The sequence below is a fragment of the Oncorhynchus mykiss genome, chromosome 6, assembly GCF_013265735.2.
Source record: "Oncorhynchus mykiss isolate Arlee chromosome 6, USDA_OmykA_1.1, whole genome shotgun sequence".
In the NCBI taxonomy this organism is placed as follows: Eukaryota; Metazoa; Chordata; class Actinopteri; order Salmoniformes; family Salmonidae; genus Oncorhynchus; species Oncorhynchus mykiss.
In genome coordinates, this window is record NC_048570.1 from 57148543 (window position 1) to 57168908 (window position 20366).

Here is a 20366-nt window from a genome sequence, read left to right on the forward strand (position 1 = left end):
TTTACGCAGGTACGAGATCCGAGTTAAAAGTACGCAGAAATGAATAGGGCCTGATCTGAAATTATGTATGCCCTGCAAAGAAATACAATATGCACCTTTACGTAGGCTAAAACACCATATTCTTCTAGCTAACAGTGTTCAGATTCCCTTTGCGGTAGCCAATTTAAGCTTTGTGTAGCCAGTTTGCGATCTCTGTCGATGCGATCATTTGTTTTTGTGTTTTCAAAATGATTTTGCTTTAAATGTTAATTATGAACCGTGTCTAAAAAGCCATCAGACTCACAAACAGCAAACGTGCGGGGCAAGAAACCCCCAATTCGGCTCGTGCGACATCTCCAATTTGCCATGTCTTTCTGGTACTACTGGCATGATACAGGGTTGGCAGGTGTGTAATAGTTTTAAGTGCTTTGTTAGGCTATTGGTTCTCGACCAACCCACTAGTACATCTGCAGCAGCAGGGGTTATTAGTGTGTGATGCATTGGCATGCACATCAGGGTTTCCGTCAGGAAAATCTGGCGCTGGACAACGTGATCGGCAAGATTTTAATTTACCTGACATCCATATGCATTGGGTGTGTAATGCATTAGTGTTTCCACCCACTGTTCTCCAAATCGCATGTGGATTATTGTAATTCATTTCAACAGAATAGAAATTAGCCTGTTAAATTGTAACAAAATAAAGTATAATGATGTTCTTATACCAACAAGACAAGTTTTTATTGAAAATCAAAACATTGCCTGTTGCATCTGCATCCCTGCTGCAAATCATAATTTAATATAATGTATACTTTATCAGGCTCCCGAGTGGCGCAGCAGTCTTAAGGCACAGCATCTCAGTGCTAGAGGTGTCATTACAGACACCCTGGTTCAAATCCAGGCTGTATCATACATAACCGGCCGTGATTGGGAGTCCCATAGGGCGCCGCACAATTGGCCCAGCATTGAACGGGTTTTCCGGTGTATGCCGTCATTGTAAATAAGAATTTGTTCTTAACTGACTTGCCTAGTTAAAGAAAGGTTACGTTTAGAAAATGTTTTATAGAAAATTTAAAAAACATTTGGCCTAGAAGAACTAGTCACCTACACAGTAATAAAACACATCTTCAAAATATATTTGTTTAATATAATTTGCGAATTATATTTCATATAGGCTATTTGTATGAACATTTTTAATAAATAACAAAAAACAGCTGTTTTCAAATACAATCTAGACCTCTAATACAATCCAGGCCCAATAAATAACAAAAAAATGGCTGTCTATGAACACCAGGGCCAGCCGGTCATGGCTAGAAGCGATCCAGCTTTTGTCAAATAAACATCAGATTTGACTTTTCGTTGCTGGTTAGGAGAATTTAACCTGGAAAATTAGGTTACGGTTAGGAAAAGGTTTAGGGTTAGGATTATCTACACTCAACAAAAATATAAGCACAATATGTAAAGTGTTGGCCCCATGTTTCTTGAGCTGAAATAAGAAATCCCAGGAACGTTACATAAGCACAAAAAGTATATTTCCACTCAAATTTTGTGCACAAATTTGTTTAAATCCCTGTTAGTGAGTGTTTCTCCTTTGCCAATATAATCCATCCACGTGACGGGTGTCGTATATCAAGAAGTTGATTAAACAGCATGCTCATTAAACAGTTGCACCTTGTGCTGGGGACAATAAAATGTGCAGTTTTGTCACACAACACAATGCCACAGATGTATCAAGTTTGAGGGAGTGTGCAATTGGCATGCTGACTGCAGGAATGACCACCATAACTGTTGCCAGAGAATTGAATGTTAATTTCTCTACCATAATCCGCTTCAACATTGTTTTAGATTATTTTGAAGTGCATCCATCCGGCCTCACAACTGCAGACCATGTGTATGGTGTCGTGTGGGCGAGCGGTTTGCTAAGTTCTGAACAGAGTGCCCCATGGTAGCATAGGGGTTATGGTATGGGCAGGTATAAGCTACGGACAACAAACACAATTGCATTTTATCATGGTAATTTGAATGCACAAAGATCCCGTGATAGGATCCTGAGGTCCGTTTTTGTGCCATTCATCAGCTGCCATCCTCATGTTTCAGCATGATAATGCACTGCCCCATGTCCCAAGGTTCTGTACACAATTCCTGGAAGCTGAAAATGTCCCAGTTCTTCCATGGCCTGAATACTCACCAGACGTGTCACCCATTGAGCATGTTTGAGATGATCTGGATTGACGTGTACAACAGCGTGTTCCAGTTCCCGCCAATATCCAGCAACTTCACACAGACGTTGAAGAGGAAAGGGACAACATTCCACAGGCCACAATCTACAGCCTGATCAACTCTATACAAAGGAGATGTGTAGTGCTGCATGAAGCAAATGGTGGTCACCAGATGCTGACAGATTTTCTGGGTCTGTGACAAACGGATGCATATCTGTATTCCCAGCCATGTGAAATCCATAGATTAGAGCCTAATTAATTTGTAAATTTACTGATTTCTTTATTTGAACTGTAACTCAGTAAGATCTTTGTAATTCTTGCATGTTGCGTTTGTATTTTTGTTCAGTATAACATGCAAAACAATTGAACGTTTGACATTAATTTGACAAAAGCTGGACTCGTTCTCGTCGTGACCAGGCTTTGCTCTCCCCATTCCCGCTGCGATTCAGCACCACAGCAGTGGAAAGAGGACACTCTAGGTGGTCACAAAATTATCAATTTATAAAACTGATGTTGTACAATCCAATTTTATTTTACTTATTTGTCTAGGCAAGTCAGTTAAGAACAAATTCTTATGATGACGGCCTACCCCGGCCAAACCCTCCCCTAACCTAGACGACGCTGGGCCAATTGTGTGTGATACAGCCCGGGATCGAACCAGGGTCTGTGGTGACGCCTCTAGCACTGAGATGCAGTGCATTTGACCACTGCCCCACTCGATATGTAAATAAACTATATTCGTTAAGGTTGGTTCATTGAGAAAAATCTTATTTTACAATGCTCTTGTGAAATGAGTCCCGTGCCATGCATTTATGAAAGCACTTGTTTCCAAAGCTTAAATTATATCTCTCTTTTTATCATTCTACTGAATGATGTTAATAAATGTTTTATTGTAATTTGAGCTATCGTGGGATCGTGATTCATGTCATGTGTGATATACGTGGTTTAGTGATAACAACTCTGTTTCCTGCTATAGGCAGTTGTCTGCCTAGTGATTGCAACATTGTAATTCTTCAATGTGAGTACTTGGCGACAATGTTTATTTTCCATGTGCTACTGAATAAGCTAAACTGAAATGCACCAATTGCGCATGATACATACAATTCCTCGAGTCTATCAATCTATTCCGAATCTTTGTACTATTCATGACACAGAGGCGGCGTATGTTGATCTTGTCTTGGGCGGCAGCTGAACTGCTAGGACTGTGCATGACGTACACAATCATTTGCCTCTAATTTACCTGCGTTTGCGGCAGACCTTGGCCTGCTCAAAGTGAGCCGTTGCTGTTGGGAAATCAAAGATGTCCTTCTCCTTGCAGCAGCTTGTGATGCATATCAGCCTCGTTACTTTGTCCTCAAGAAGGCGTGATCTTGAAGCCGTCTTTACTCTGTTTTGAAGAAGGAATCCCCTCTCGGCGGGCACACTGAACACGGGGATAATCAATACAATCTTTGCCAATTTTGCCCAGTCTGGATACACTTAGCTGAAGTCCCTTATGAGAACCTCACGTCTTTTGCGGAAGTAAAAATAGAAACACACTGATTTCCAAGCAGCTTGTGGATTTATTAGCCTATGAAGTATATTTAACTTTGAAGTTGGAGAACATCGACTAGTATTTCCATCAATGGAAAAAAACATTATTTTGCAATGTATTATTTTTTTCTTCCAGACAATTTGTCCGGCAACAATTTTATTTATCGACTTTTCATTTATTTTATCGGCCAAAAGCCGACATTTACCGGCTAATGGAAATCCTGCCGGGACTATACCAGTATCGTGACACTCATTAGTGTTGTTTTCCTTGCCAAGATACTAAGCGGATTAAACTTCTTTAGGAAAAAAGCCCTAATGTTGATATTCAGTTTTCCAAGCTATTAGCACACAATATTTTACATACAGCAGGTTTTTAAAGGACCAAAGAGTTTGGTGTCGTTTGTGTTTTCATTTTTGCCACCCAAAAAATATTGAGATACTGCTATCGTCACAGACCTAGTTCAGATGCTAAGATTGCGTGATGTATTTTCACCCTTGCAGAGTAATTGGTGGTTACAAGCAGATTGCATTAAGTGTGGAACCATGCTGATAAAGTGGAACATTTTCAAAGGCCCCGCTCTCTATTCTCTTGCTAAATCAATTGGTTTTTGGAACAGTGCGTTCACATCAAGACTCTTGCACTCATGGAAAGCTAGCCATATTCTTACAAAAAGTGTAAAACCAATGTGTCCTCAGATGTCTTGTAGAGTGGTTGGGGCATGGAGGAAGTGGGATAGTGAATGTCCAAGGAGCGATTACATTGCCCATCCGCTGATTTAGTTATTTTCCCCTATTAATGAAATTTGGGATGGAAAAGGTGGCACCTCTCTTCACTGTTACAGTGAAAGTGACGTATTTTATTCCCCTGCCATTTCTATCACAAAGTTGGTACCAGACATGCTTTTCATGCAGTGTTATAACTTTGTTGTTTTCAGTTGAAATCTGTCTGGTACTTTTTGACCTTGCTTGCCTAGACTTATTTGTTCTGCGACACACATTGTCTGCTGTCTTTCGCAAATCCAACCCATATGCCTGCTGGGGGAGTAGAGATCACAAGTCAGCATCCTCCAAAAACTCAACTGAATGGCCAGGAAGCTCCCATCTTCTCCTCCCAGACCTGTCCTAGATTAGGAAACATAAGGGTGGGGGCACAAATATTGCTCTCCTCTCATCCCGACTTAGTCAGAGCTTTGCACCATTACTGGCAGAATATCTCGCCTGAGAGTGGCTGAAGGGGAAAGCTAATTTGTAGTGTGACACAAACTGCCAGATCATGTTTGGAGAGAGGGCGAAGGGAGCAAGAGGAAGCTGGCAGAGGGGCATCCTCTGTCCTCAACGGAAATGTGATTTTACCAGTCTGGGAGTTGAGTAATGAGTGGTTGAAATTGTATGGCCATGCCGGACGATTGATGTCGATTTGATCGATGACATGATATGGCACAACGGAGTGCCTTTTAAAAAACTCAGGTCAGCTATAATATTCACGAAGCCGAGAACAGTTTAAGAAAGAATGTCCATAGTTCCATCACCTGACAAAGCCATCCGTCCTATGGATGTTTGCCATAGGACTGTTCTCTTAAAATGCAAATCACAGTATGTTGGCAGCGATGGCAGGAAGCTGGGCCAATTTTATTGCTGAGAGGCTTTGAGGTTTAATTTCGCAGTAAATAAATGTATTAGTTTAGCATTTGAATGTGAAAGCGTATTGACAATATAAAATATCCCTTTTAATTTTGACAATCATCCACTTATCCCACATTCTGTGTATGAGACAAATAAATAAATCTTACGCAACACACAACATTTTGATTATTGTTGCTTTAGATTGTTGTTTGTCAGAAAGGCCAGCCATTCATTTTAATTAGGCTACTTAATAGTAAGTAATAATGGTTTCTTGCTACAGTAATATGGTTACTCCACTTTAGCTGTTGTTGATATTGTTGTTGTTAATACATTTTCATGCTTGGACAGTGTAAGTCATGGGAATTGTACTGCTTTTTGGTAGTATTTTTAAAGTGTTTTTTAAATGTAGTCTACATGTTTTAATTTATACGGAGCCACAGGCGATAACTGAAATCTGGAACCGTGTAGACAAATGTTATCTGGAGGCTAGTGAACTTTCTCAACATTTGAATCGACAACTGTGCTCAACTCTCTCAATTACTCATACATTGCACATTGTGTACCCTGTGCAAGTTAAGTGTATTTGTTTGTGAAAGCACAAATAGACTTACACAAGTCGCTGCTTCACGCCTACTCTGTCCATTTAGCTTTGCTTGACGGATTGAGCTCATAAAGCTGAGAGGAAAACACCGGGTCTGCCGTCTGGGCCCCGGCCCTACATTGCTACTACTTCACTGCTTTACTTAATTAACATGGCCCACCTTAAATCTTCCCTACAATCAGCTGTGATCACCCCTTGTATGGGCCATATACACTATGCAGTGTCCACCCCTCAGCCATCACCATGGTCCTCACTGGACTCAAGTAGACCCACTGGTATTGGTTCCATGACAGACATCCTTGGGCTAGGTTATTGGAAGGAGAACTGCTCCCTCAACCAAGATGTACGCAGGGAATGACCAGCTAGAGGAACTGGAGCATTGTCTGCTTGCAGCTAACTGACGATATCGCTCTTCTGCCTGCTGTATGTGACCCATTTGTTCACTTTGACACAGCTTTGCCATAAGGGTGCTCTTTCTTTATATAAGAAACACTAACACTTTTATACTCATAATTGGGACCCTTCTCTTTTAGAAAAGCCTTTTAGTTGTTGAATGGATAATACAATATCAATACAATGACATTGCCAATGCACTTGTTGATAGTTTCCCCTCTAAAAACGGAATGCATTTTATTTAGCCTATTTCCATCAATACAGCAAGTTGTCAGTATAGTCATTACCAGTATTATTTCCCTTCTTACAGTGTCTCAACACTTGGAGGAGAGTTCGGTGTTAATATAGCCGCTGCTCTCAGCCTGCTTTGAGAAATGACTTAATCATGTTTTGGATTGTATATTCCTCTAGGGAGACAGGAAGGGATTATGCCGGGTGTTGGAATGTAACATTAAGATCAATGCCAAAATAAGTATTCAAAAGACACACACAAAAAAAAAACTTTTGGTAAATATTTTGAACAGACTGAAATTAGCATTTGTTTTTTTTGCAATGCTGTCTGGTAGTTTATTGGAAGTGGGAACTATTCTTTTTTTTTCCTTTGCCGGTGCAGCTGTCTGAGACATGCTAGATCTGTAAATGTATCAATTTACTATGTCAATGCAATGTGGACTAGCTTAGGGGGGAAAAAATATGACAATGATAATGTGAACTTTTCTTCTCCTTGCGTACTCCCTCCAAGCTTCTGAGACATTCACCTGTTTACAATGTGGGCTCTTTGTATAGCTGATGTGCACCAGACATGTACACTGTAGGACATGTGTGAAACTGAATGGTCATATCACATCAGTGCCTCTCCTCCTGCCACTGCAGCCTCTGTCAATGTGCTGGTGCAGAACTGCAAGATCTACAATGACGCCAGCTGTGACATCTCTGCAGACGGGCAGCTCCTGGCCGTGTTCATACCCAGCAGCCAGCGGGGCTTCCCAGATGAGGGCATCCTGGCTATCTACTCTCTGGCGCCTCACAACCTGGGAGAGATGCTCTACTCCAAGAGATTCGGTGAGTCATTGTCTCTCTAAAGCACGTGTCAAACTCATTCTACGGAGGGCCAAGTGTCACTCCTCCCGTGTACTTGATTGAAATTGAAAGGGAAAAAACAAAACCAGCAGACATTAGGCCCTTCATGGAATGAGTTTGACACCCCTGCTCTGAAGTAACATGGTGGTCCATGAGCCAGGCCCCTGAATTTGGGCCGTCAGGCTCACGTGGGCTGTCTCATAGTGATGTTTTGAAGGTCTGTGTCCCTGGAGTTGGAAAATGGGGTGTTAGCAGTAACTTTCTGTGTGTTGTTACTCTTTAACCCCTCCATCCCATTAATTTTTCCCATAGGGATTTTACCCCATGACAGTCAGTATACAACACATGATTAGTAACTTATACCCTTTAATCATTGGAAAGCTTAGATTCACCGCTGTCTATCAGAAACATTTTCAGAATGTTCGGGTCAACAGAACTTTGACCTTTTTAGGGTACATGTCAGAATTACTTGTATAAATGGATTTAAAAAGGAAACTTTGTTTGACAGGTGGTTTTAAAATGTCATGCAATTACATTATATAATATAACCAACTTTGAAAGCACCAGCTACAACTATTGTCCATATGCCACTGACATCAGAATGTTGGAAGTTTAGCCATAAAATTATATGTAATGGATAGGAATTGGCATTTGAAATTGTCACTATTTGTATAATATACATGTTTTAATGACGTTATTTCTAAAAAAATAAAAATACAATAAAAAAAATGTTCAATGGGGACTTGCTCGCGTGACTCTGGAGAAGTGGTGCGCTCTGCTTATTGTTTCAGCACAGAATGGTGGGGGAGGGCGGGAGAGGAGCAGGGGCTGGTGTGTCTGACACAGAGAGGAAGAAAGTAGCCAAACCGACTCGCACAAATTAGACAAACTTGTTGCTGTGATAGGTTGTCTATCATCTCATCTGGATGTGTCTGTCTTGACTTCATCAAATCTATTTAAAGAAGCTAGCTAGGTACACTAGCCAGCTAGCTAGCAAGCTAGCAATGATAATTGATGCTATTTTGCTGTGATCCTCGTCCTTGTCTACAACAACTCTATTTTAAACAGCCTACCTGTTGGCTGATCATTGTAGCCTACTCCTCCTCATTTAGCCAACTTCATTCTGTAATAGTAATTCCATTTTGCGTTGATTAGAAATCTCCCACTTCACTTTCTGCACATGGAGCCGATGACTGCTGCTTTGATTGACAACAGTAAGTTACACTCTTAAAGTGTGTAGCCTAGACTACCGGATATTTTTTTTTATGGGGTGGACATAAAAAAAACTAACTTTTGTTTTATAAAAATGTTTAATGTCAAGGTCTGTCCTTGTATGTTGCAATGTCACATTTATAATTGCATTTTAGACAAAGCCTTTCATTAAAATAGGCGTATGTTTTTTCTCTCAAATGAATACTCTCGCAAGTAATCAAATACTAACGGCCGTTTGGATTTTGGAGTATTCAAATAACCGTGCTCATCCCTAGTAATAGGGCCGCTATGTTTTTTGGATTGTAACTTTGGTGATCGGGGCACCAAATTGCACACACAGCAAGAACAAACAGGGTTTTAAAAAGTTTTGTAGATACTGGGCCATCACAGAATTCCTGCATTAACTCCATAGAAGCCTTTTTACAATATGGCCGCCAAACAACTCAATGGGATCTTCTTGGATAATTTCACATGACCTTACCTATATGAAATATAATTGTAGTAAGCCCAAAAATGTCTTCACATGTTCATAGTGATGTAGAATACACAACCTCGTGAGCCATCTATATGAACATGTTAAATTACTCACCTAATTCTGGCAAGAATTTGCCCAAAAACCTGTCTGAATTGCTGATTTGGGAAGATATTATGGTCAATAATGGCAATATTTCATCTTCAAACATGTAAAATGGATATGAACAGTACATGTGAATAGTTATGGATGTGAGCTGATTACAATTATATACTATTAACTGTTTACATAAAACAGAGGACCAGAAACTTGACTCGTACATTTAAAATTCCATAGGAATGCCAATACGTTTTCACCTGATGATGAGAGCAGCAAACCATTACACGTAGTTACTCTAAATGAAGATGTATTCTTACTATGGGGCCATAGCAGATTGGTCTGTTACTATAATAGTAAAAGTAAAATAATTGGCCTCAACAGGCCCAACATTGGATTTTACATCATTGTAATGGAATGTATGGGGCAGGTTTATAGTTCTCATAATAAAAGCAGTTACTAGCATAACATTGTATATCATTTTAATCAGCTCTCATCCTATGACTATTCACATTTTATAGTTTTTTTTTATTTAACTAGGCAAGTCAGTTAAGAACAAATTCTTATTTACAATGACGGCCCTGACCAACGCTGGGCCAATTGTGCGCCGCCCAATCACGGCCGGTTGTGATACAGCCTGGAATCGAACCTCTAGCACTGAGATGCAGTGCCTTAGACTACTGCGCCACTCGGGAGCCGAGTAAAATGTACATATCCGTGTTTGAAGATGAAATATAAAGTCTGTGTATTGTAAGTATTATTATATTAAATTAAGTATTATATTAATAAAGGCTAATTTTTTTATTTTTATTTTACCTTTATTTAACTAGGCAAGTCAGTTAAGAACAAATTCTTATTTTCAATGATGGCCTAGTGGGTTAACTGCCTGTTCAGGGGCAGAACGACAGATTTGTACCTTGTCAGCTCGGGGGTTTGAACTTGCAACCTTCCGGTTACTAGTCCAACGCTCTAACCACTAGGCTACCCTGCCGCCCCTAAATTAAAGCTTTAATCTAGGCAACACTTTTTGGGTGGTAAGTAGATATGGGAATGTGGGAGGCCTACTTATTTAGCTTAGCCATAAATACAAAACAAATTATTTTGAGCAGGTCTGGGCCCAAAGTAGCTGTAATTTACAGTTCAGCTACTCTCACGAGCAGTACAAACACTTACCAGTCATTTAAGACTAGGCAATAGCTTAATCAAGTACACAAATATAGCTTTTAGATTAACCGGTGCAGGCTGCATTCAACTGAGGGAGACTCCATTTTGGATATACTCCAGATTCCTAACTGGATAATAGCATTGGTTTCCAAATGGTTGCCTTTAATGAGAGAGTTTGTTTTACTGTATGTTTCTCAAGTGGGAACAAACATTCAACTGTCGTCAAAAACCATTAATTAAGAAATACTTAACTGGTTTGTTAGGAAATTCTACTGACTTGCATTAACCTGCTTGTACAGTATCAAGGCATCAGAGAAGGCAGGAAAGTTTAATTTAATGGTTCCTGTTGTCTGTTATTTATAGCTGCTGAGTCAGAGACATTCAGAATGCAATCCCAATTATCTATAAAGCAATTTACAGTATAGAGTGTTTCAGTCAGACTTTTAAATACTGTTTTTAGGCCCTCGTGTAAAACCATGACAAAGGTGTTCAATAGTTGCTTTAAGTTTATATGCCAAACACATCCATGCTCAACATAAGTAGCCTAACCATCTGTTCTTTGTCTAGGTCCTAATGCCATCTCTGTCAGCCTGTCCCCGATGGGCCACTACGTGATGGTGGGCTTGGCCTCCCGCAGGATCCTGCTCCATCACACTACAGACCACATGGTAGCGCAAGTGTTACGCCTGCAGCAGCCCCATGGTGGAGAGACTTCCATGAGGGTGAGTTTGGCCAACGTTAATCCTTTGGAATTTCACGGAACAACAACAGTATTATGCCATTTATTTGTGCTTTCATCAATGCATCTTGATTCAGCTTTATTTGAATTGAACTTGAAAATGCCAGCAAGAATCTAGACCCAAATCACCGGTGAGCATCCGCAGGGTGATGGTAACAAAATGAAACCACCCACATCTGGAGGTAAAGGAGATTGTACATGATAAGCTACTTCTGGCTGGCAAAGAGTACGACTCTTTATAAATAGCTACTTTAACGCCGTCATTTTTGGGGACGAACAATAGATTTTCACCCCATTGTCTAACCAACTGAGGAGGAACGTGAGACACAGACATTACAATTCAATACAGCACAGTAGCTCAATAATACCCTCGCAGCTCCAGCCCTCTCACAATGGCCAGCCAGATTAGCAACCCCAAACAAACAAACCAGCGATGGCAGAGCCTGCGTTGACTCTACTTTAACTGGATTCTGAAGGTACCAAATATCTTTATTGATCTGCTTTAGAATGTTTTTGCTCCAACAAGATTGGAATAGAAAATGGGCTTACAATCAATGAGAGTATTTTTCACATGCCTCCAGGTGCTGAATCTAGCCTTTTATATTCCAGCTGTACAAAGTGATCTTGTGTAATGGAGAAACTTCTTTGGCTAGACCCCAAGTAGAATCATGGTTATGCACATTTCATTTAGTCTTTAATCTACCCCATGATCTCTCATGGCCCTTTGGCAGACCACAGTACAGTGTTTTCCCTTTCCTCTTTCAGAGGAACTTGTCTGCTGATGGTCTTGATGATCTAAGATCAACAGCACTGTGAAACATTTCATTCTCCCTTTTCATTTGTGTTTTTTATAGTCATGATTACTGTTTAGAGAATGCACCACACCGTTTACACAGTCTCACAATGGTCCACACTTAAATAGTAATGAAGACTCTTTGAAAGTGTTCTGTGTTTGGTGGCTCAGTATGTGACTCTGTTTTGGCTGGACATGTATCAGAATGTAGCAGGGGATGTGGTAGGTGGTGTGTGAAGGATGAGGGGTAAAGTGTTTATGATGCAGGGCTTGGAGCCAGGGTTCCATCTGTGACATCCCAGTGACCCAGAACACAGCCCAGTGTCCCATGGCCACCCCAGATCCAGCCCTCAGAGGGCCTGATGAAAGCAGGAAGCAGGACCCACTGCCTGGGCAGCCTCTAATGACTTGGTTGAGTAAACAACATCAGGGTGCCACTTTGATGTTGTCTTTCTGTCTCTCCCACTGCCTCTTGCTGTTAGTGAGACTGTTCTCCGTCCCACCCCATTTTTGAAGATGCCATGCAGCCCTGGCAAACTAGGCTACATGATAATTGAGATGACATTTTAACTTTTTTTTTTTGGGGGGGGGGGGTGCAGCACCAGTGGCTTTTCTAACTCCAAACTTCTCACATTGCCAGTGGTGAAATTGTTGTGACATAAGTTTTCTAACTGAACAGTTACATAGTCTGAAGAGAGCCGTAATTAGCCAAAATCTAATAGAACAAATTGGGAATGTTTTTGTTTTTAAAGCTGCCACATGGTGCATAAAAGCCCATGTCTGATTTGACATGGAATTAAAAGGTGTTTTGCTCAAAGAGTTTTGGCTCTCGTTAATAACTTGGCTAGGACCATCACATAATTGAAATGTGTATTACTCTTACAGAATTTCCACATAGGCACATATTGTAAATTTAATCAAAGCCTATTGGATGATAACTGGTTTTAGGACAGAATCATTTATAATGGACTTTTCCCCATCATAACATAGGTACAGCAGATCCCATTATTGAATGGGACACTTTTAAATGTGCCTTTTAGAGGCCATGCAATTCAGTACTCATCTATAAAACAAAAGCAATTTAGGTCAAAAGAGTCCATATTAACAAAGGAAATGGAAGGACTAACAGCACAGATAGATAGCAAAAAAAAACTGTACCATAGAGGGTCACAATAAGTTAGAGGATAAACAAAAAGAAATGGAGGAACTTATTCAAGAAAATATATTATAAAAAAAAAGCAAACTGGATGCAATATGGCAAAAAATGCAGCTATGTTTTTTTCAACATAGAAATGCTACCAAAAATAATTTACTGAAACTTGTTACAAATGACTGAGTCACCCATGATTCACCAAACAATATTTTGAAAGAGGAAGTAAAGTACTTTAAGCATATGTTTTCATTTCAGTTTTCATCTCCATTAACTAATTGTGTGGATTTTTCTTTCAATTAATAATGTAAAATCAACATCTGTACAGAAAGACTCATGTGAAGGCCAAATTACAGAGGAAGAACGTATTGATGCTATTTAAGCCTCTAAGTCCGGGAAAAAAGTCTGGGCTGAATGGCATACCAGTGGAAGTAACCTTTTTTTGATATACTCAGAGGACCGTTATTAGCATGCTTTAACCACTACGATATGAATGGTAGATTATCAGACACACAAGGTCAGATTTCATTATTACTGAAATAGGATCCAAGTTGTAAATATTAAAGATCCAGTCCATTTGAAATATTGGAGGCCCCTTACACTTCAGTGTTCTAGCAAAATGCTTAATGCGTAGAATTAAAAGGTATTGCCGGAAATTATTCATCCTAATCAGTCCTGGAAACAATATAACACTATGAAAAATCTGGGAAACCAGGCCTGTTAATCATAGCTTACTTTGAAAAGACCTTTGATAATGTACAACTGGAGTTTATATATAAATGCTTGGAATATTTCAATTTTGGGAAATCTCTAATGAAATGAGTTAAAGTTATGTATACTAACCCTATGTGTAAAAAGTAAATAATGGCTACTTCTCAGAAAGTTTTAAACTGCCAAGAGGAGTGAAATAAGGTTGTCCACTATCGGCATATCTATTTATTATTGCAATCAAAATGTTAGCTGTTTAAATCAGATCCAACAATAATATTGAGGGGTTAGAAATTCAGGGCTTAAAAACATGTGTCGCTGATTGTTTTTTTTTCTCTTCACAATTTGGATCCCTCCACAGCCTCATAGAGGATCTAGATACTTTTTTCTAACTTCTCTTGATTAAAACCAAATTATGATGTGTACTTTATTACGTAATGGATCACAAAAAAATTCAACTTTTACATTACCGTGTAGTTTACCAATACAATTGTCTGATGGGGATGTGGACATACTCCCATAAGAAAGAAATTCTCACTCCAATGAATTTTAATAGAAAGTAGATAAGATCTTGCTACCATGGAAAGGAAAATACATGTCTATTTGTGGGACAATCACCCTGATTTAACTCTTTAGTCATATCACAGTTTACCTATTTGCTTATGGTCTTACCTACACCTAGCGACCGTTTATTTTTTTATATGAGCAAAAAAAATAATATCTGTTGCCCCTGCATTAAAGACCAAAATTGGTTGAAGAAAATTGTGATAAATATACCAGTTTCATTTAAGGACCAAACAATTGACACCTGTGCCATATAGATTGCAAAATAGTTGGGAAGAGATTTTCGATGTACTGATTCCATGGCACATGGTTTGTGAACTGATAAGCAAAACAACGCTGAATTCAAAACTTTGAATTTTTCAATATAACTAAATTCTTGCAACCAATAGAATGTTATGTACAGTGCCTTTGGAATGTATTCAGACCCCTTGCCTTTTTCCGCCAGACGGCTTAGCATCTACCATAAAAGCCTGATTGATGGAGTGCTGCGGAGAATGATGTCCTTCTGGAAGGTTCTCCCATCTCCACAGAGGAACTCTAGAGCTCTGTCAGTGACCATTGGGTTCTTGGTCACCTCCCTGACCAAAGCCCTTCTCCCCCGATTGCTCAGTTTGGCCGGGCGGCCAGCTCTAGGAAGAGTCTTGGTGGGTCCAAACTTCTTCCATTTAAAAATGAGGCCACTGTGTTCTTGGGGACCTACAATGCTGAAGAAATGTTTTTGTACCATTCCTCAGATTTGTGCCTCAACACAATCTTGTCGCGGAGCTCTGTGGATAATTCCTTCGACCTCATGTCTTGGTTTTGAGCTGACATAACCTGTCAACTGTGGGGACCTTAGATAGCTGGGTGTACCTTTCCAAATCATGTCCAATCAATGAATTTACCACTCCAAGTTGTAGAAACATTTCAAGGATGGTCAATGGAAACCAGATGCACCTGAGCTCAATTTCGAGTCTCATAGCAAAGGGTATGAATACTTATGTTAATAAGAAATTTTAAAAAATAGCATAATTGCTTTGTCATTATGGGAGTGTTGTGTGTAGATTGCTAATATTTTATCCATTTTAAAATAAGGCTGTAACTTAACAAAATGAGGAAAAAGTCAAGCGGTCTGAATATTTTATGAAGGCAGTGTATTTAACAGGGCTGGGATTTAACCTTCCCAGCCCTGCAGATTATGCTGCGAAGAGACAGAATCATTAGATTATTTATTTTGGTACTGTCCATATGTAGCTTGTTTTTGTTCACAGATCCAGGAATGGCTGAAAAATTGCAACATTTACCTAGAGCTAACGCTGCAGATGGCAATACTGGGTGATTTGAAAAATAATATAATACTTTTAGCAGAAATATTTATCTTTAATTTACAGTCTGTTGAAAATATGAGAATAGAAAGGTTCAGAACTTTTGTGAAGCATCACTGTACAGTTGAAAAATTCAATATGGATGGTGTAAAGAGATAGATGGGAGGGGTTGTATGGAGCTGAAGGGTGGGACTAATAACAACAAGATAGCAAATGTAAAATATTCTTTGTCTGTAACATGTATAACTTTTGTGAAGCGGCTCAGTTAAAAATATATGGCAAATATACAGTTGAAGTCGGAAGTTTACATATACCTTAGCCAAATACATTTAAACTCAGTTTTTCACAATTCCTGACATTTAATCCTAGTAAAAGTTCCCTGTCTTAGGTCAGTTAGGATCACCAGTTTATTTTAAGAATGTGAAATGTCAGAAAAATAGTAGAGAGAATTATTTATTTCAGCTTTTATTTCTTTCATCACATTCCCAGTTGGTCAGAAGTTTACATACACACAATTAGTATTTGGTAGCATTGCTTTTAAATTGTTTAACTTAGGACAAACGTTTTGGGTATCCTTCCACAAGCTTCCCACATTAAGATGGGTGAATTTTGGGCCATTCCTCCTGACAGAGCTGATGTAACTGAGTCAGGTTTGTAGGCCTCTTTGCTAGCACACGCTTCTTCAGTTCTGCCCACAAATGTTCTATAGGATTGAGGTCAGGGCTTTGTGATGGCCACTTCCAGTACCTTGACTTTGTTGTCCTTAAGCCATTTTGCCACATCTATTTTGTGAAGTGCACCAGTCCCTTCTGCAGCAAAGCACCCCCACAATATGATGCTGCCACTCCTGTGCTTCACGATTGGGATAGTGTTCTTCAGATGGAGGTTTTCACTCATGCCTCTCATCTTTTTAAGTGGGAGAACTTGCACAATTGGTGGCTGACTAAATACTTTTTTGCCCCACTGTAGCAAACGGGGAATGTGTTAGATGTGTTCTCAATTTGTAAGTTGAACATTTTGCATTCTCTGCGAGCACATCTGACACACCGCACAAGTTATGGCAGCATAGACTGTCCAATAAGGCTCTCTGAGCTGACAGCTCTTATGCAGATCCCCAATTATGCTGTCTTGCTCCTACGTTTGGAGATGAAGCAAACAGCTTTTACCCTCCTCCTTTGTTATTTCTCCGTATTTTGTCTCGGAGTGGTGTAAAATGTATGCAGATGTAGACAGACGGGTAAATGTGGTCATTCGTCTTCGCTTCACAAGGTAGGAGGCAGACAGTAGTACCCGTGTCAGTCACCTGATATGGCTGTCATAGCAGCAGTTTTGGCCAGTCATATTGAGAAGTGGCGTGACAAGCCAAGGTGACTGCTCTTAAATGGGCACTCCCAACAACGTCTCTTCTGAACTTGATTCATTGAGGGAACAGCCAACCGTTAAGACAGGGAGCTGCTCGACTCAACAACTCTAATCAGCATTTCAGCAGACAGACTAAAGTTCTAACATTGTTCTGCTATTCCCGCACTAGTACCGGATTATGTCTCAGGTTCTGAATTCTCAGGTTAATTGATAACCAATATATTAACATGAAATTAATGAATAAGCTATAACATGCTAATCTAACGTGAAAGATAAAGCTCATTAGAAGACTAATGCAAAAAAAAAAAATTTTAGTATTTTTGTTGTTAGGTTGTATCATATCGGGACAAAAGTGGTACTCTTTGCTCTGTCTGTAATCTATTTATTTCCGTATGTCCCCATTCCCCCCCTAGAGAATGTTTGATGTGGTGTACCCCATGGCTTCTGATCAGCGGAGACACGTCAGCATCAACTCGGCCCGCTGGCTCCCAGAACCTGGCTTGGGGCTTGCATACGGTACCAACAAGGGAGACCTAGTCATCTGCAGACCTGTGTAAGTCTGCACTATGCACTCTATATACCTCTGTTTCTCTCTTTTTTGCCTTCCCTCTCGCACAGTGCAATCTGCCCCTGGCTTAGAGACCTAAGTTTGTCCTCACTACCTCTTCTCTCACTACCACAGTATGTTTAAATCAGGAGTGGCCTGTGGCTAGATTTCTCCCTAAGCACCTTTCTCTATATGTCAGGTATTTGTTTTACATTTGTACGGAAACAGTGAAAAACTAATAGCCAATTAGTGTGTATTCTATCCCCGCTTTAGATATCTGTTTCTGTTGAGGACAAGAATCCCCTCATTTGTGTGGTTACCTAATGGCCCTTAAGAGGGTCCCAGTGCTCATGGCTTTAAAGCCTTTGGCATTCGGGAAGGCAGGCAGCAGCTCCCACCCACCCACGGCAGGCAGGGCAGGAAGAGTTGGATCGATGGAGCGCCCACTGACTTATTCAGCCAGCTGTCATCAGCTAAGTCAAGTCAGAGGAGCGTGTTCTCGCTCAAGTTCAAAAAGTTTTTCAGTTATGTTTTTCTCTGTTATGTCTGGCTTTCTGAAATAAATTGTCTCGTGTTACAGAGGAAGGACGATTTGTTCTCCCTAGCCCCCGGGCCTGCATTGTTACTTCAAAGAACAAAAACTAGAACCAAGTTATCCAACACCAGTAAAATGCGCATTATGACCAAAAAATTACAAACCTTACTAACAGTGATAGTTAAATCTAGACAAATTATGTTATGTGATTTTGAAGAGGGAAATGTGGGAATTTTTAAACGTACCTAAAGACATTGCAATTAATCAACAGCCAAATTGTCTCTAATTTATGTCAGTCATTTGAATGATCCGACCATAATCGTACTTTTACCCAGAGAGTCACTGTACATGCAAGAGACACTTAAAACCGCATCTGTATCGTGAAGCCCTAATTGTGGTCTAACAAATACATGAATAGCGTTCCTACATACAGCACCACAGGTGCATAATAACCAAACAAACATCACAAGAGGATGAACACACACAGTGCTCCCCATGGACATACTGTACAGTATACCACTGCAGCATAGACTCCACATCCCTATTGGGGAAAGCCTATTATATCCCTCTGTGTTTACTAATGGTAGAAACAGTTGTGCTGCAATCAGTGGCTCATCTCCTACTACACTGTTGAGCAGGGATCATTAAAGAGGGAAATAAAGACCAGAACCCCAGGATGTGTTTGTGTTCTCTGGTCTCTTTTAATTGCCTGCGTTGTGTAAATTACATGATCAAACATGTCTACACGGGTCTATAGAAGGACCTTGTAAATGGCCGGACCTCATATAGCAGCACTACCAACAGCAACGATGCACATGGCTTCTTTCCTGCAGAAAGCTGCATTTTAAGCTGCATTTGAATATCTGGCATCTCTCACATGTGTTGGCAGCGTGAGAAAAATGTTTTCTGATTTGCCCACAGGCAGGCTTCTGAGGTGAAGAGGCAGCTTCCTCGCTCTGTACGTATTGACGAGAACCCTGAAATCTTCTTCAATCAATTTTGTTTTTTCTTTTCCTACAATATTACATGTTCTGCTTGGATGAAAATCCTATTTAAGGCTGCTTGTTTAACTCGGAAGTGAACTTTCTTTATCCACATTTCAGTTTTACTGGTGATTTCCCTCCTAGCCAAAACAGCCGATCGATGGTGGCTAACTGCGTTCAGTTTGACATTTGAATCAAACAATGATCATCAGCCATTTTGGGTGATCAACTGTTTAGGGGATTAGTCATTCAGTGTACCCTTTCTTTGAGGATGACCATTAAATATGTGTTTCAACTACAGTCTACAGGTTTGTACTGATAGCCACCTTTTTACCTTGACCAAATACCATTTGAGTGGAAAAGTGGTCGCTTGCCCCACAAGTGGAGTATGGTCTAGCGGAGTTCTGTTGGTCATTGTGTGGTCAAAGTGACCTCTTTAGCGACAGAAGGCACTGGGACCAGTTGGGTAGCCTAATCAACCCATGAAAGCCTAATCGAACAGCGGCATTCTAACAGCAGCCTGTCAAACTCGGCTGTTACCCAGATGTCTCACCGTCTCTGGCTGTCTGATTTCTCAAGTTTAGTGGTCATCCCATACCAAAATATCTCACATTCCGTTGTCTTCCATTGTCCTGGTTTCGGGGATTTGGGTACCACTTGTTGTGGTTGTTTTCTATCGTGGGATTGATTTTTCAGCCCCTTAATTCAATTTTGCAAGCCTGGCTGTTGCAGCCTTTCTGTTTTATTATATAGAATAACAGCATGAAAAATAATGCAATGTAACTTTTTTTTAAATCAAGCATGCTGTGCTATAAGCAGCTTTGCTTCGGAGCAGGGACGTGTTGTTGCTGATGAAACTGAAATGAGATCAGGACAGCGAGAGATAGTGGCCTTGTTTGGGAAATAGTCTCATAAAATAATAACTTTCCCCCTCTTGGTCCTAATACTGTCGATATTATTTCTTTATCTATCTCCTGAAATTTTGACCCAACTCCCACCATGTATTCTGCTCTTGGCAGCTTTTCTTGGATTGTATACTTGAACTTCCTTTCAGATTCACAGCTAGTGTGCTGGGGGTCTAAAATGTAAGCTTTTCACGTGCCAAATACTCTAATGGTACAGGTAGGAATTATAAATCAAATCAAAATAAATCAAATCAAATTGTATTTGCCACATGCGCCGAATACAACAGGTGTAGACCTTACAGTGAAATGCTTACTTACAAGCCCTTTACCAACAATGTCGTTTTCACAAAAACACCAACAAAAAAACACGTAAGGGATAAGAAAAACAAAGAATTAAGGAGCAGCAG

General features: G+C 40.1%; 1 protein-coding gene across 4 annotated transcripts in view; it reads left to right on the top strand.

Moving 5' to 3' along the window:
* The window catches only part of LOC110526195 (activating molecule in BECN1-regulated autophagy protein 1), a 107343-nt gene that overhangs the window by 59796 nt on the left and 27181 nt on the right, over window positions 1-20366 (top strand). For all 4 annotated transcript variants that reach the window (XM_036980546.1, XM_036980547.1, XM_021606948.2 and 1 more), the window contains exons 13-15: window positions 7219-7407; window positions 10937-11091; window positions 17403-17542. In XM_036980546.1, coding sequence (XP_036836441.1) covers window positions 7219-7407; window positions 10937-11091; window positions 17403-17542 — 484 coding nt within the window. The remainder of the gene's footprint in view (window positions 1-7218; window positions 7408-10936; window positions 11092-17402; window positions 17543-20366) is intronic.